We start from the raw sequence: 14,964 nt of genomic DNA on the forward strand, positions 1-14,964 counted from the left end.
GTTTCAACTTCGAATGAGCTCCCAGGCAACACTGATGCTGCTGGTCTGGGGACTACACTTTGAAAATCACTGAAAAAGACAATTGCACACGGGCACCTGGAGCTCGGGTGCCCAGGGGAGGCTCTGGGCCGGCCTCATATGCACCACCTGTACATCATATATTTAAACCTGTGGGCGTGGTCAAGCTCCCTCAGGGATTGGGAATAGAGAAGGGGTTCCCAGACAGGGCCCCGAGGTGGCTAATGTTTAGAGGTCAGGAAATGAAGGATGACTGAGAAAGGACAGCCAGTTAGGTGGGAGGAAAAATCAAGAGAGTGTGGCGACCAGGAAGGCGTGACAGGCCAAACGGATCCCCAAAGATATCCACGCCCTAGTTCCTGGAATCTGTGAATAGGAATCTGACAGGGCAAAAGGGACTTTGAAGATGTAATTACAGTCATGGAGCGGAGTTATCCAGGTGGAGCCAATCTAATCACACGATCCAATAGTAGCGAATCTTCTCTGGCTAAAGTCAGAGAGAGATGCGGCAAAAAGGAGCCAAGCCTATAAAAGTGTTAATCAGATAATAGTCCCTCCAAGCCTGAGAAGGAACTGACTATTGTGGACTCTGAGATGCAGGGGCCCACGTGCAAGGGCCAGAGAGAGGCCTTTACAAGCTCAAGGTCAGCGCTGGCTGACAGCAAGGCCAGAGGGACCTCGGGCCTAGGGCTGCAGGGATCTGGCTTTGCCAATCACCTTAGTGGGCTTTGAAGTGGCTCCTTCCCCAGATCCTCCAGTGAGGCCAACGCCTTGAACCTAGCCCAGTGAGAATGGTGTCAGACTTCTACCACACAGAACTGTGAGACAGTAAGTAGGTAGTGCTTTGAACAGCTAGTTTTGTGGTCCTCTATTACAATAGTGAGAGAAAACTAAATACAGAAACCAAGAGAAAAAAGTGTTTAAAGGTCAGATAGGTCCCCTTCCTCATATCCTGACAAGTGCCCAGTAACCTGAGGACAAAGAGGCATCTGCCAGATTTGGCAACAAGAGCAGAGGGGGTGGCATGGAGCAGAGGGGAAGTGGTATTGAAGTGAATTCAAAAGAAAACGGGGGCAGCTACAGCTCCGATGGGACCCCTAGCCTGGGAACCGCCGTATGCTTCGGGTGAGGCCCTAAAAAGACAGAAAAAATAAAATTTTTTAAAAATGGAGGAGTTCCTGCTGTGACACGGTTAAGAATCCAATTGCAGCTTCTCTGGTTTCCGCAGAGGCTTGGGTTTGATCCCCAGCCTGGCGCAGTGGGCTAAAAAGGATCCCGCATTGCCACAGCTGCCCTGCAGATCACAGCTGTGGATGGGATTCAACCCTGGCCTGGGAACTTCCATATGCCTTGAGTACGGCCATTAAAAAAAAAAAAAAAAAAGGAAAATGGAGGGTAAGGAGGTGGTGACAGAATAGTTGAAAAAGCCCTTTACTGCAACACGTTTGAGAAGTTTTTCCTGCAAAGAACCGGGACGGGGCCACCTGTAGCAGCTGGAGACGTGGGACAGAGGGAGACGAGTTTGTTTTGAGGTGGGAGCTTGGGGGACACAAAGAAGCCTAAGAAAATGACCAGTCAAGACACGCTGGGTGCAAGAGCGCAGGGGGATACCCGAAGGCGCCCAATCTGCTGCAGGTGCCGCAGACTTTGCAGATTCGGTGATGAGCAGATGAGGGTCAGCACGTTGAATTCTGAGGAACAAGGCAGTTTGACATTAAGTTCCTGTCTGTGAAAGGCCAGTCGAGTTAAAATCCCTCTCGTCCTGACTCGGAAGAGGCGACACCCCAAATCACTCACGAGAAGCGGTCTTGATGCAAACAGCAAGAGGATTTTTATTCCGAGCGCGCTGGGGCCCACAGTCGTACGCCACGCAGGGGTAGAGGACTGCGGCCCCGAGTGTGGAGTCGGGACAGCTTTTATGGGGTTCACAACAAAGCCCGCGCTTTTACAAACTAATCATTTTTAAAATATCGCAAACCAGTCAATTCAAAACTTCGAGAGCCCGCGCTTTGTGGACCAATTAATTTTAAGTTGTTCTGGAGTTACATGTTTGTGCCTGTCTCTGGGTGGGGGAGACATATTGTCACCAAGATATATTTATCAGGATTTTCAACATTTTGTGGCACGCCCGATCTTACTGGGGTCCGTTAGGCAATTGACTTCTCTTTTTATCTTATGCAAGCAGGTTTACAGAAGCCAAACAAGCAGTTAGGAGCAGTTTCAAGAAGTTTCAAGCATAGAGGCACATACTCAGGGGCCTGTTTTTCCCCTTCCACAAAGTTTTGTACAGAGCAGAAAGCAAGCCCTAAAACAGCAAAAAGTATGATCTTTTACCTATAGGGAACAGGGTCTGGAATTCGAGGGCATTTAGAGCTTCTTATTAACTTCCTGGGTTCTGGGAGAGTCAGGTTGCATTTTCATCCTTTCATTCCCCACTTCTTCTCTTGTTAATAGTTCTAATCTTAGAACTAGGAAGGCTAAAGGTCAGTTTCTCCTTAGCTTGGAAGGCCTTGGTACTGCTGTCTAAGTACCATGATCCGAACTGCACTCACTTGTTCTCTAACAAAGGCAACAAACCGATTAATTAAGCAAGGCCCAACTGTAAGCAACAGGAGCAGTATTACTAGGGGTCCTGTTAGAGCAGAAAGCAGGGTGGTCACCCATGGGGACTTGTTGAACCATCCCTCAAACCATCCTTGGCCAGCCTCTTTTTTTTTGTGACGTTTTTCTAACCTTTCTCTGAGCTTGCTCATGGAGTCCCTGATAGCTCCTGAATGATCTACATAAAAGCAGCATTCCTCTTTTAAGGCTACACATAACTCTCCTTTTTTTAGAAATAACAGATCTAACCCCCTTCTGTTCTGTAGAACCACTTTAGATAAGGAGGTTAGGGATTCCTCCAGGTTACTGACAGATTTTTTTAGGGCTTGGAGATCTTCCGTTACAATTCGATGTAGGTTACTAAGTTCTTTCTCCAGCTGTTGCGGTCCTGTGATTAGGGCAGCCGTTCCTGTTCCCACGCCTGCAGCCACTCCCAATCCGAGCATTACAGCTAGTGTCAGGGATATGGGCTCTCTTTTTGGCCGATTATATCTATAGTCATATTTATTAAGGACTGCTTTTTCGGGATAGTAGTACACCCGGGGGACAATTTGGACCATAACGCAAAAGTCTTTAGTTTGGTTGAAAACCAAGGTGGAAACACAAGGGGTTAATCCAGTATTACATGCCCACCACCTGTCATAACCAGGTACCAGATACTGACTCTCAGAGGTTCGATTAAAGGCTTCAGTGTGGTTACAAAGGTGTTGGTGGGATGGGGGAACCATTCCTATGCAGGTGCCTTTTCCAGAAACCTCAGTAAGGGTAAGCTTATTTTGGGATCCCCATGTACATTGGTCTCTATGTTCCTTTGTCACATTGAATTTCCCTTCTCTAGCCATTTCCTCATAGTAAGGTGGGCCCGAAGCTAAGCAAAGCCAACAAGAAGAGGTAGCCTCTGGAGTCGTGGAGTTAAGAGCTTGAAAAGCTCCCTGGATGAGGTTAAAAAGTTTCGCCCCTGTTTTAATAGTGATGTTAGGCTCAGTGGGGACTGATCCAGAGGTTGTATTGTAATCAGAGGGGTTAGGAGATGGCCTCTGTTCTTGGATTGGAGGTCCTTGTTCGGCCAAACCCTTATTTGGTCTTATAGCAACCGGAGGTTCCATCTGAGTTTCTATTCTGAGGCGAATAGTCAGAACAGATCCTTTCTTTCTCCCAGAGCCTCCATAGTACACTATTCCCCAAGACATACCATTTACTCACTTTTGAATATTTTCTTGTTTTCTTTTTTCAGTGAAACTTATTTTTAAGTAATCTAGGTCTAACGAATGACAGCTTATTTGCTTATTTCGTACATCTTTTTGTACCTGCTGTTGCCAATCTTTCCATCTCCCATGGCCATAATTAAATTGATTATAACTGGTAGGATTGTTAACAAAAGAGTAACTTACTCTGTCTTGCTGAGAGACTGGCCATTTCCAATTCCCATCATTAGAAGTTACGCAGCTCCATTGCTTGCAAAAGAAATCCTGAGGATTTCCACAATATTTTTCATTATTTGGGGGTCCTGGGCAAACGTAAAACCCGTAAGCACGGAGTACATCGGGGGGTGTGGCCTGGTCATTGAGACCAGGGATTACTGATCGAAGGCAGACATATAATTCAGGCCACCAGGTCCCCAAGGGAGCCTCCCCTTGGGTGCTGTTAATATTAATACCTGTACCGGAGTCAGTAAGTAACCAGGTGAGAGATAAGGGTTTATGGGAGTTCGGGCTGTCCACAAGGCGTTTACCATTAACTTGAGGAGTTATTGACAGAGTAAGGAACCACGCGATGGAGGCGAAGCTTAAGGGGATTTTCAGTCTTTTCGGCTTTCCACCCCGAATCGGGAGGTGGCGCCGGCTTAACGTGGGATGCATGGATCCAGGTGGGGATTCTTTCGACTTTCACAGCCGTTGGTGTGGTCAAAAGTACGAGATAAGGTCCCTTCCACCGAGTCTCGAGGTTTCCTGCACGGTGGCGTCTAACATAGACTGAATCTCCAACTTGGAAGCGATGTGGAACTTGCAAGTCTCCTCCTGAGTAGGCCTCCCGGAGCTGCTTTTATGCTCGCTGCCTCACCCACTCGAGCGCCTTGAGCCTAGAGAACAAAGGCTGGGAAAGCAGCACATCAGCACTATGTGCAAAGGCAATTTCTGCCAACGGGGGGGGTCCCCCGTAGAGCAATTTATAGGGGGTCAGCCCAAACTGTCCAGGGGTGTTCCTCACCCTAAAAAGCACAAAGGGCAGGAGAGCTATTCAATCATTAATGCCAGTCTCTGTGGTCAATTTGGTAAGGGTCTCTTTAATGGTTCTATTCATCCTCTCTACCTGTCCTGAGCTTTGGGGTCTGTATGCACAATGCAGTTTCCAATCAATCCCCAATATCTTGGCCAGTCCCTGACTTACCTGGGCAACGAAAGCTGGACCATTGTCTGACCCTATTACCTTAGGTATTCCAAATCTTGGAAAAATTTCCTCCAGTATTTTCTTAGCCACCACGGTTGAAGTCTCTTTCTTAGTAGGATAAGCCTCTACTCATCCTGAAAAGGTGTCTACAAAAACCAATAGATATTTGTTTCCGTATTTAGCCGGCTTTACCTCAGTGAAGTCCACTTCCCAGTGAGCGCCTGGGTGGCTTCCCCTTAGTCTCTTTCCTGGAGGTATTTTGGAAGGATTAGCATTAACCAGCTGGCAGGGCACACAATGTTTGACCACCGAGTCAGCCACTCCTGGTAGCCTCAGAACATGATAAGGGGATGTTCTGACCAACTGCTGCAGGTGTTTAGTTCCTAGGTGGGTTAGACGATGTATCTGTTGGACATATTTTAACCCTTCTTTGTGGGGCAGGATTTCCTTCCCATCTGAGGTATAGCAGGTCCCCTCCGGAGTTTCAGAGAACTGGTCTATCTTTTTTATTTTTTGTCAGTCTTCTAGGGTGTACTGTCGTCCGGGTTCTGGGGCTTTGGGTGTTTCTATCATAGGCAGAAGGTTAACACCCTGGGCTGCCTGCTTGGCAACCCGGTCAGCCATCTGGTTCCCTCTGGATATGGGATCTTTGGCTTTCTGATGTCCAGGACAGTGTATAATAGCTAGCCTTTTTGGCAAATGTAAGGCTTCTAATAGGCTTAGAATTTCCTCTTTGTTCTTTATTTTTCTCCCTGTTGAGGTAAGCAACCCCCTTTGCTTATAGATGGCCCCGTGTACGTGTGCAGTCGCAAAGGCATACCTGCTGTCTGTATAAATGTTTATGGATTTCCCTTCGGCCAGCCGCAAAGCTTGCGTGAGGGCCATGAGCTCAGTCTTTTGTGCTGAAGTTCCTTCCGGCAGGCTGCTGGCCCAGATCGTGCGGGTCCCGTCCACCATCGCCGCCCCAGCCATCCTCTTACCTTCCACCACATAGCTGCTTCCGTCAGTGAACCAGGTTAACATTTCTCCAGTCAGCGGTATGTCTGTAAGGTCCTTGCGGACCCCAGTCTCCTCAATCAATAGTTGATGGCAATCATGAGTCACTGGTTCATCAGTCTCTTCAGGCAGAAGAGTGGCAGGGTTGAGAGCGGCTGGTGGAGCGAACGTGACCCTCTCTGTGAGAAGCAGGCTTTGATAGTGGGTCATGTGGGCGTTGGTCATCCATCGGTCTGGGGGCTGCCGAACGATGTTCTCCAACGTATGGGGGGCTATTACAGTTATATTCTGTCCCAAAGTCAATTTGTCAGCGTCCTTGACCAGTATGGCCACAGCTGCGATAGCCTTCAGGCATACGGGCCAACCACTGGCTACAGGATCGAGCTTCTTTGACAGGTAGGCAACAGGTCTCCTCCATGGTCCTAGAGTTTGGGTTAAAACTCCCCGGGCTATTTCTTTATGCTCATCCACATAAAGGGTAAAGGGTTTAGTCACGTCAGGGAGGGCCAGAGCAGGTGCGCTCAGCAGGGCCTTTTTGATAGCATCAAATGTCTTCTGGTGCTCAGGAGCCCAGGAGAATTTCCCTTTTTCTTTGGTTAGTGGGTAGAGTGGGGCTGTTAAGGTCGCAAACCCCGGGATCCACAGTCTGCAAAATCCAGCTGTCCCCAAAAACTCTCTCACTTGTTTGGCTGTGGTTGGGGCCGGTATCTGGACTACAGTTCTCTTCCGTGCCTCCGTCAGCCATCGCTGCCCGCCCCGCAAACTGTACCCCAAGTATGTTACCTCTCTCCTGCAAATCTGGGCCTTCTTAGCGGAGGCTCTGTAGCCTAGGTCAGACAATTCCAGCAGTAGTGCCTTCGTACCTTCTAAGCAGTCCTGTTTGGTGGCTCCCGCCAGAAGTAGGTCATCCACGTACTGGAGGAGGGTCACCTGGGGGTGTTGGATCCTGAAGTTGGCCAGGTCTCTGTGTAGGGCTTCGTCAAAGATGGTCGGGGAGTTTTTGAACCCTTGGGGCAGTCGAGTCCAAGTGAGCTGCCCGGTTCTTCCCGCACCTGGATCTCTCCATTTGAAGGCAAAAAGTGGTTGGCTAGTGGGATGTAGTCTCAGGCAGAAGAAGGCATCCTTTAAGTCCAATACTGTATACCAGCTCCGTTGGGGTGGGAGAGCACACAAGAGGTTATAAGGGTTCGGGACTGTTGGGTGTATATCCTGCACCCGTTTATTGACCTCTCTCAAGTCCTGTACTGGTCGATAGTCATTAGTCCCAGGCTTTCTAACCGGTAGCAGGGGAGTATTTCAGGGAGATTGGACAGGAACTAGGATGCCCTGTTGGATTAATCTTTGAACATGCGGCCGAATTCCTTCTCGAGCTTCTTTACTCAAGGGGTACTGTCTGATTGACACTGGTGCAGCACTGGCTTTCAGTTGAATAACCTGTGGGGGAACTTGCTTTGCCAAACCCATCCCTGCGGTTTCTGCCCAGGCTTGGGGAAACTGTTCCAACCAGAATTGTATATTTTGATCAGGCTTTACTAGGGGAGAATATAGTCGATATTCGTCATCTAATTGGAGGGTCAACACAGTGATAGGTTTGTTATTTGCAGACACTTCTGGTTTCCCTTGTTCAAAAGAAATTTGTGCTCCCATCTTGGTCAGTAAGTCTCTACCTAAGAGGGGTGCTGGGCACTCAGGTATGACCAGAAACGAGTGGGTTACCCGTCCCACTCCCAAGTTAACTGTTCTTCGGGTAGTCCATGGATATTGTTGTTGCCCTGTGGCACCCATCACCCAGGATTTTTTATCTTTTAGTTTTCCTAATGGCTGTAGTAGCACTGAATGTTTCGCTCCGGTATTAACCAGAAACTCAACTGGTTGCCCCTCCACCTTTAAAGTTACCCTGGGCTCGGGGAGGGGGTCCGAACCCCGTCTTCCCTAGTCTTTATCTTTTTCCAGAGTTAAGACCTTCAGTCCTTTGTTTCCCTTCTTGGGGCAGTCCCTTGCCCAGTGTCCTTTTTCTTTACAATATGCACATTGGTCCTTGTCGAGTGGGGTCCTATTGCCCAGGTTCCCTGACTGTCTAGGGCCTGACCTAATTTTCCTAAAATCTCTCTCTCTTTCCTTATTGCTTTTCCCTTCAACCACTGCAGCCAAGATCTTAGTCAAATTTTTCTCTTGCCGTTTATTACGTCTTTCCTCCCTTTTCTCTCTTTCTCTCTCTTTTCTTTGTTCCCTTTCTTCTTCTGTCTCCCTTTTGTAATACACTTTCTCTGCCTCCTTCACTAGATCACGTAACTCAGCCTCCTGTAACCCTTCCAGTCTCTGAAGCTTCTTTTTGATATCCAGGGCTGACTGTCCTATGAAGGCCAGAGCCACTGAGGCTTTCTGAGCCTCCGAGGTAGGATCAAAAGGGGTGAACCGCCTGAAGGCTTCCATGAGCCTCTCAAGAAAAACTGAGGGAGGTTCATTCGGTCCCTGCATCACCTCTCTTACCTTAGCCAAGTTAGTGGGCCGTCTTGAGGCGCCCCGGAGACCCGCCACCAGAGCCTGGCGATAGATTTTCAAGCTCTCCCTACCTTCAGCCGTGTTGTAGTCCCAACCGGGGCGAGTCAAGGGAAATCCCATGTCAATCTCATTTTGCAACTGCGTGGGTCGCCCGTCGGCCCCAGGAACATTTTTTCTAGCCTCTAACAGAATTCTCTCTCGCTCCTCGGTTGTGAAGAGTGTCTGCAGCAGCTGTTGACAATCATCCCAAGTAGGCTGGTGAGAGAACATAAGGGATTCCACCAACCCCGTGAGGCGTTGGGGATCCTCCGAGAAAGGGGGATGGTTAGTTTTCCAATTATAGAGATCTGCAGAAGAAAAGGGCCAATACTGGAGGGGCTGCAATTGGCCCCCCGGTATGGGAGGGCCGTACGTGCGCAGCGGTAATGTCGCGATCTCGTCTGTCCGCTCCGGGGTGGCGCCCCTCCGGCTCCGAGTCCCTGCAGCAGGTCCCTCCACCGCCGGAGCTCCAGGAGGGGCAGAGGGTCCCCTCGCAGCACCCTGTGCCGGATAAGGGGGTGGGGGAACAGATTGGGGTTCCGGCCAAGCCGGCGGCTCCTCAATCTCGGGGTAGATATGAGGAGAGGGCTTGACTTTTTCAGCCGAGTGTTTGTTTTTCTCTCCAAGAGCCAGAATTCGGGGACCTGGCTTTCTTGGCTTATTCAGCCAAGGTTTAACCCATGGCGGAGGATCCTCTGCCAAATCTTGCCACGTAAGGATATAGGGCTCCTGATCGGGATGAGAGCCGGGTCCAGTCTGAAAAATAATTGCTTTAACAGCCAGGATAATCTCAGAATTAAAGGTCCCCTCTGATGGCCATCCAACATCGAATGTCGGCCATTCAGAGACACAGAAAGTCTGCCAAGGTCCCTTCTTAACCTGAACTGACAAATTATGAGCCCTGGATTTAACTTCAGTCCAATGGTCGAGAGTCAAACTAAGAGGGGTCGTCACCGTCTGTCCCATATTAAAACTGTAGACAAGGACGCACAAGACAAAGACACACAAAACAGAAACCAACAGATCCAGACACACGCGACCCGTCCGCGTCTTCCACAAGCAGGCAAAAGAGTCGGACGGCCGCGGAGGGGGAAGCTTTCGCTTCAACAACAGAACTCGGTCCTCTGACCGACAGAAGGAGACCACCAGGCGTCCCTGGCTCTCCCCACCTCCCGGGGCGTCCCCCAGGGTGGCAGCCTGTGATCCTCCTAGCACGTCTGCTGATCACAGTCCCCCAGTCCTTACGGTCTGAGAGGACAGCTGCAAACCGAAAGCGCGCATCACCGAAAACAGACACTCAGAACAGAGACGCCAGCCGACACACACACTCACACGTTCCAAAGGGGATCCCTTTACCTCCAAGTCGGTTCTCGGGTGTGAGGGGTAGTCGCGGGTTTCCCGGCCAACGCACCAAACTGAAAGGCCAGTCGAGTTAAAATCCCTCTCGTCCTGACTCGGAAGAGGCGACACCCCAAATCACTCACGAGAAGCGGTCTTGATGCAAACAGCAAGAGGATTTTTATTCCGAGCGCGCTGGGGCCCACAGTCGTACGCCACGCAGGGGTAGAGGACTGCGGCCCCGAGTGTGGAGTCGGGACAGCTTTTATGGGGTTCACAACAAAGCCCGCGCTTTTACAAACTAATCATTTTTAAAATATCGCAAACCAGTCAATTCAAAACTTCGAGAGCCCGCGCTTTGTGGACCAATTAATTTTAAGTTGTTCTGGAGTTACATGTTTGTGCCTGTCTCTGGGTGGGGGAGACATATTGTCACCAAGATATATTTATCAGGATTTTCAACATTTTGTGGCACGCCCGATCTTACTGGGGTCCGTTAGGCAATTGACTTCTCCTCTTTTTATCTTATGCAAGCAGGTTTACAGAAGCCAAACAAGCAGTTAGGAGCAGTTTCAAGAAGTTTCAAGCATAGAGGCACATACTCAGGGGCCTGTTTTTCCCCTTCCACAAAGTTTTGTACAGAGCAGAAAGCAAGCCCTAAAACAGCAAAAAGTATGATCTTTTACCTATAGGGAACAGGGTCTGGAATTCGAGGGCATTTAGAGCTTCTTATTAACTTCCTGGGTTCTGGGAGAGTCAGGTTGCATTTTCATCCTTTCATCTGCACGTGCGTTTCCCCCACAGCAAAGCAGAACGAGGGACGGTGGAAATAACCCAGGGCTGCCAGGCCCGACGCTTCCAGCAGCCCGCCGTTTCTGAGGCCTTGTCCTCACCATCCTGCTTCACCCGGCCCGTGCCCAAAGCTTGGCCACCCCCTGCCCCATTGCTGGTCCTTATTCCTCGCGCCTTTGCCACGAGCCCCGTCAGGCCCTGCTTGTCCTCATCAGACGCCTGATGAGGCTCCACGTGCCCTCAATCTGCGCCCGCTCAAGCTGCGTGCGCCCCGTCACGTGCCCGGTCACGTGCCTTGCCACTCTCCCGCGCGTGCGCGCTCCCTGAGGGCGGTTGGCGGCGTTTGGAGCGGAGCCATGAGCGGCTCTTCGCGGTCCCTGAAAGGAACACCGCGGTCGGGTGCGGACGGTCAGGTATAAAGGGGCGCCGAGCCGCCGCGGAGGGGGGGGGTGCCGCGCAGAGATGGGGGCAGCGCCCGGAACCCGGGAGCCTTGCAAAGGGACGTCGCCCCCAGCCAGGTGAGGGCCCGGGCGCTGGAGAGGCAGGGGCCTTGGCCGCCGGAGTCGGGGCGCCAGCCCCGGGCTCTGAGACTCTGTGTTTCATTCCCCCACCAGTCTCTGTACCAGCGGTTAAGTCAGAGGATGCTGGACATCTCCGGGGACCGGGGCGTGTTGAAGGATGTCATCCGAGAGGGGACTGGAGAGCTGGTGACACCCGACGCTTCGGTGCTCGGTAACGGACCGCAGACCCGCCTGCCGTCCACCCTCGGGAAGCTGGCAGTGCCCAAGTGTTGGCGGGTGTTGGGCACCAGGCTTGGCTCTGCACTTTGATTTTGGAGGCCACGTTTAAAACATGAGTTTTGTTATAATTGGCGTCTTAAGGGATAAGGAGGGAACCCCTTACCCCTTTGTAATGGGACTACGGAGAACAAGGGATCCCACCAGCCCAGCTCTCGAACCTCAGAGCCTGTGGGCAGGCCTCCAAACGTTGAGCGAAGATTTTTCCAATCACTCCTGGTGAGGGGCAGTTTAAGGGCAGCTGGTACTTCCATTATTTTTGTGGGACAATTAAGGAAATTTGATAGGGCGGTGAGGGTGTCTTTGGTCCGTTTACCTCCCACTATCTCTTTCTTCTGTCCCAGTGAAATATTCTGGATATCTGGAGCACATGGACAAGCCTTTTGATTCTAACTGCTTTAGGAAAACTCCTCGGCTCATGAAACTTGGGGAGGGTAAGTTCAGAAACAGAGCTGGAAAAGAAGTGATCATTTGGGGAATTGCCCTAATGAGGGCAACACCCTAAGACCACAGAATGATCTGGAGCGCTGATTCTTTGAGTTGGTTTTCTGAGGCTGGGCTTTGCTAAACCAGCCCTGTTGTCTTCCATGCTTCCCTCCTTGAGACATAGGTGTTTGGGAGATGGCCTTGCTGGCAGAGTTATCTTTGCAGCCTGACTTAAATATTGGGTGCTACACTTTTCTTTGCTAGTTGATTAAGTCAACACCTATTGAATGCCTGCTACCTCCAAAGCACAGGGAAAAGAGAGGAGGTACTGAGGATTAGAAGGTCTGGGGCCAGTGTGGGGGAGGGAGATTAACATATTCCAGACAGCTAAACTGGTGGAGTTTCTAGGAAGTGTAAGCCATATTTTGTGGCAGTGCTCAATTGAAGGTAGAGTTAATTCCAGCTGGGAGGTTCAGGGAAGGCTTCATGGAAGAGGGGGCATTTGACATGATCCCTAACGTTTGAATAGCAATCCCCCCAAGGTAGAAGCTGGGCATGGGTGGGGGCGGGGGCAACACTGGAGGAAGAAGGAACTTCATGGACGAAGGCTGCTGCAGAGCCTAGAGGAGTTAAGGTCTGGGACGGAGGTGGTGGTGGTAGGGAAACAAGGCTGAGAAGCGTGTTGGGACCACAGTGTAGAAAGGCTGGAGATACCATGCAGAGAGATGTGGACCTGGAAGGGGGAAGAAAGTCATTGGCATTGGAACAAGATACTGGGTCGGCTTCCACCATGCTTCTGGTCCCTTCTTCCAGACATCACACTTTGGGGCATGGAGCTGGGCCTTCTGAGCATGCGGAGAGGAGAGCTGGCAAGGTTCCTGTTCAAACCGACCTACGCCTACGGAACACTGGGCTGTCCTCCCCTGATCCCCCCAAACACCACCGTCCTATTTGAGATTGAGCTGCTTGACTTCCTGGACTCTGCTGAGTCGGACAAGTTTTGTGCCCTCTCGGTGGTGAGTCCTGGGGCACAGATGTCAGCACTTAAGAGAGAATGGGATGGGTTTGTATTTCGGTAATTATCCTTATCTGCTAATGATCCTCAGCCCCAGGTTCCACTGAGGCCCTGGGGGGTGGGGGCGGGGAGTTCCCCACTTGTTAGTATTTGTCTGTCTTAGTTCTGGCTTCATGTGTAGGCATGTGTGCTAGGCTGAGAGTCTGCTAGGGACTAGCAGCTTGAGCTGGTCTCTTAGTCACTGTTTGTCTAGCTCTCCCTGCAAGACAGTGAACATTTGTTTCTCAACAGTGGTTTCCAGCAAATCAAGCATTGATAGATCCTGACTAGGGTGACCATATAATTTATTATAGCAGGACATCAGGTGTAAACTGGGACAATCCCAGGCAAACTGGGACAGATGGGTTCTGTCCCCATAACTTAAAAAAAATTGCCTTTGCTTTGTAGTCTTTCACTTAATTCATCCCTTAGAGTTTAGAGCTAGGTCTTCTAATCACCAGCAGTCAGGTCCTGTCCTTGTCATGCTGTTCGCCCTGACTGTCCATGTGGCCTTTGATATCCAGCTCAGGTTTACATATGTATATGATGTCTCCCCAGCTAAACTGTCACCACCTCAGGCGAGGGATCTTGCCTTTTCCTCATTTTCCTGCAAAACAGAGGTTCTTGAAGATAACCTGTATCCCACCTCTTCCGTATTGATTTAGAAACTTTGGGGATGGGGCCAAGAGATCTGACTTTACTGGCGGCCTAGTGGTTAAGGATTCAGTGTTGTCATTGCTGCGGCTGGGGTTCAGTTCCTGGCCTGGAAACTTCCACCTGGCACAGTGAAAAAAAAATTAAATATTCTCCAAAACAAAACACAACACAGGAGTTCGCACTGTGGCTCAGGGGGTTAAGTTTCCATGAGGATGCGGGTTCCATCCCTGGCCTTGCTCAGTGGGCTGAGGATCTGCCGTTGCTATAACCTGTGGTGTAGGCAGATCCACTTGAATCCTATATTGCTGTGGCTGTGGTGTAGGCCAGCAGCTGCCGCTCCAATTTGACCCTTAGCCATGGGTGCAGCTGTAAAAAGGTGAGTCCAGTATGTACCTGGGGGGAGCATCATGGCCAGAAAGACCAGCTGGGCACTGGGCAGACCAAGACGTGTTAAATGTGAGCCCCAGCTTTTATGCTTGGCAAGTTCCATTGGTTTCTAATCCCTTGAGAAACTGCTGTTTTAGGGAGCATCTCTGGGAGACCTAAGGTAACAGGCTTCCTTTTGGCTCTATAGTCTATAAAACGGGAGCGGTAGCGACACGGACCTGCCGTGCCTTCTTTTGAGAATCACGGAGGTGACTTCTCAGAGACACCTAGCTCACATGTGACAGTGAACAGAAGTTCATAATCTAAAGGAGAAGAACTGGTAACTGTCCTGACCCTGGCCTTGTGGCACGGGGGCTTTCAGTTTTTTCTTCCTGAGTGTCCTTGTCTTTGATCCTCAGGATCAACAAGATCAGTTTCCACTCGAGAAGGTCCTAAAAGTGGCAGCTACCGAACGGGAGTTTGGCAACTACCTTTTCCGCCAAAATCGATTCTATGATGCCAAAATGAGATATAAACGGGTAAGAATGCTTCAGAAGTATAAGTTTCAACCTTGAAAACTTCCTTATTTGAAAGATAGAGGCCTCGTCTCTGTCCCTACTCCTCATGTGCAGCCATTAAGAAAAATCTCAATAATCTGCATGCCAGGAGTTTCCTTGTGGCACAGTGGGTTAAGGATCTGGCATTGTCACTCCAGCAATGTGAGTCACTGTTGTGCAGGTTCTGTCTCTGGCCTGGGAACTTCCACATGCCACAGGTGCAGCCAAAAAAAAAATCCACATGCCAGGGGACTAAAGGCTAGGTGAGGAGTTCCCATTATAGTTCTGGAGTAATGAACCCAACTAGTATCCGTGAGGACATGAGTTTGATCCCTGGCCCTACCCAGTGGGTTAAGGATTCAGCATTGCCGTGAGCTGTGGTGTAGGTTGCAGATGTGGCTTGGATCCCAAGTTGCTGTGCCTGTGGTATAGG

The 14,964-nt window shown here is 50.2% G+C and overlaps 1 protein-coding gene across 4 annotated transcripts in view; it reads left to right on the top strand.

Moving 5' to 3' along the window:
- Window positions 585-14,964, top strand: part of FKBP6 (FK506 binding protein 6) — a 56,755-nt gene continuing 42,375 nt past the window's right edge. For 2 of the 4 annotated variants that reach the window (XM_021086318.1, XM_005661974.3), the window contains exons 1-5: window positions 10,704-11,087; window positions 11,289-11,406; window positions 11,816-11,905; window positions 12,711-12,913; window positions 14,394-14,513. In XM_021086318.1, coding sequence (XP_020941977.1) covers window positions 11,031-11,087; window positions 11,289-11,406; window positions 11,816-11,905; window positions 12,711-12,913; window positions 14,394-14,513 — 588 coding nt within the window. In that variant the 5' untranslated portion in view covers window positions 10,704-11,030. Of the gene's footprint in view, window positions 847-10,703; window positions 11,088-11,288; window positions 11,407-11,815; window positions 11,906-12,710; window positions 12,914-14,393; window positions 14,514-14,964 lie in introns of those variants that run through there. The other 2 variants (XM_021086319.1, XM_005661973.3) reach the window with 2 other exon arrangements.

This window comes from Sus scrofa, chromosome 3 (genome assembly GCF_000003025.6).
Source record: "Sus scrofa isolate TJ Tabasco breed Duroc chromosome 3, Sscrofa11.1, whole genome shotgun sequence".
Taxonomy (NCBI): domain Eukaryota; kingdom Metazoa; phylum Chordata; class Mammalia; order Artiodactyla; family Suidae; genus Sus; species Sus scrofa.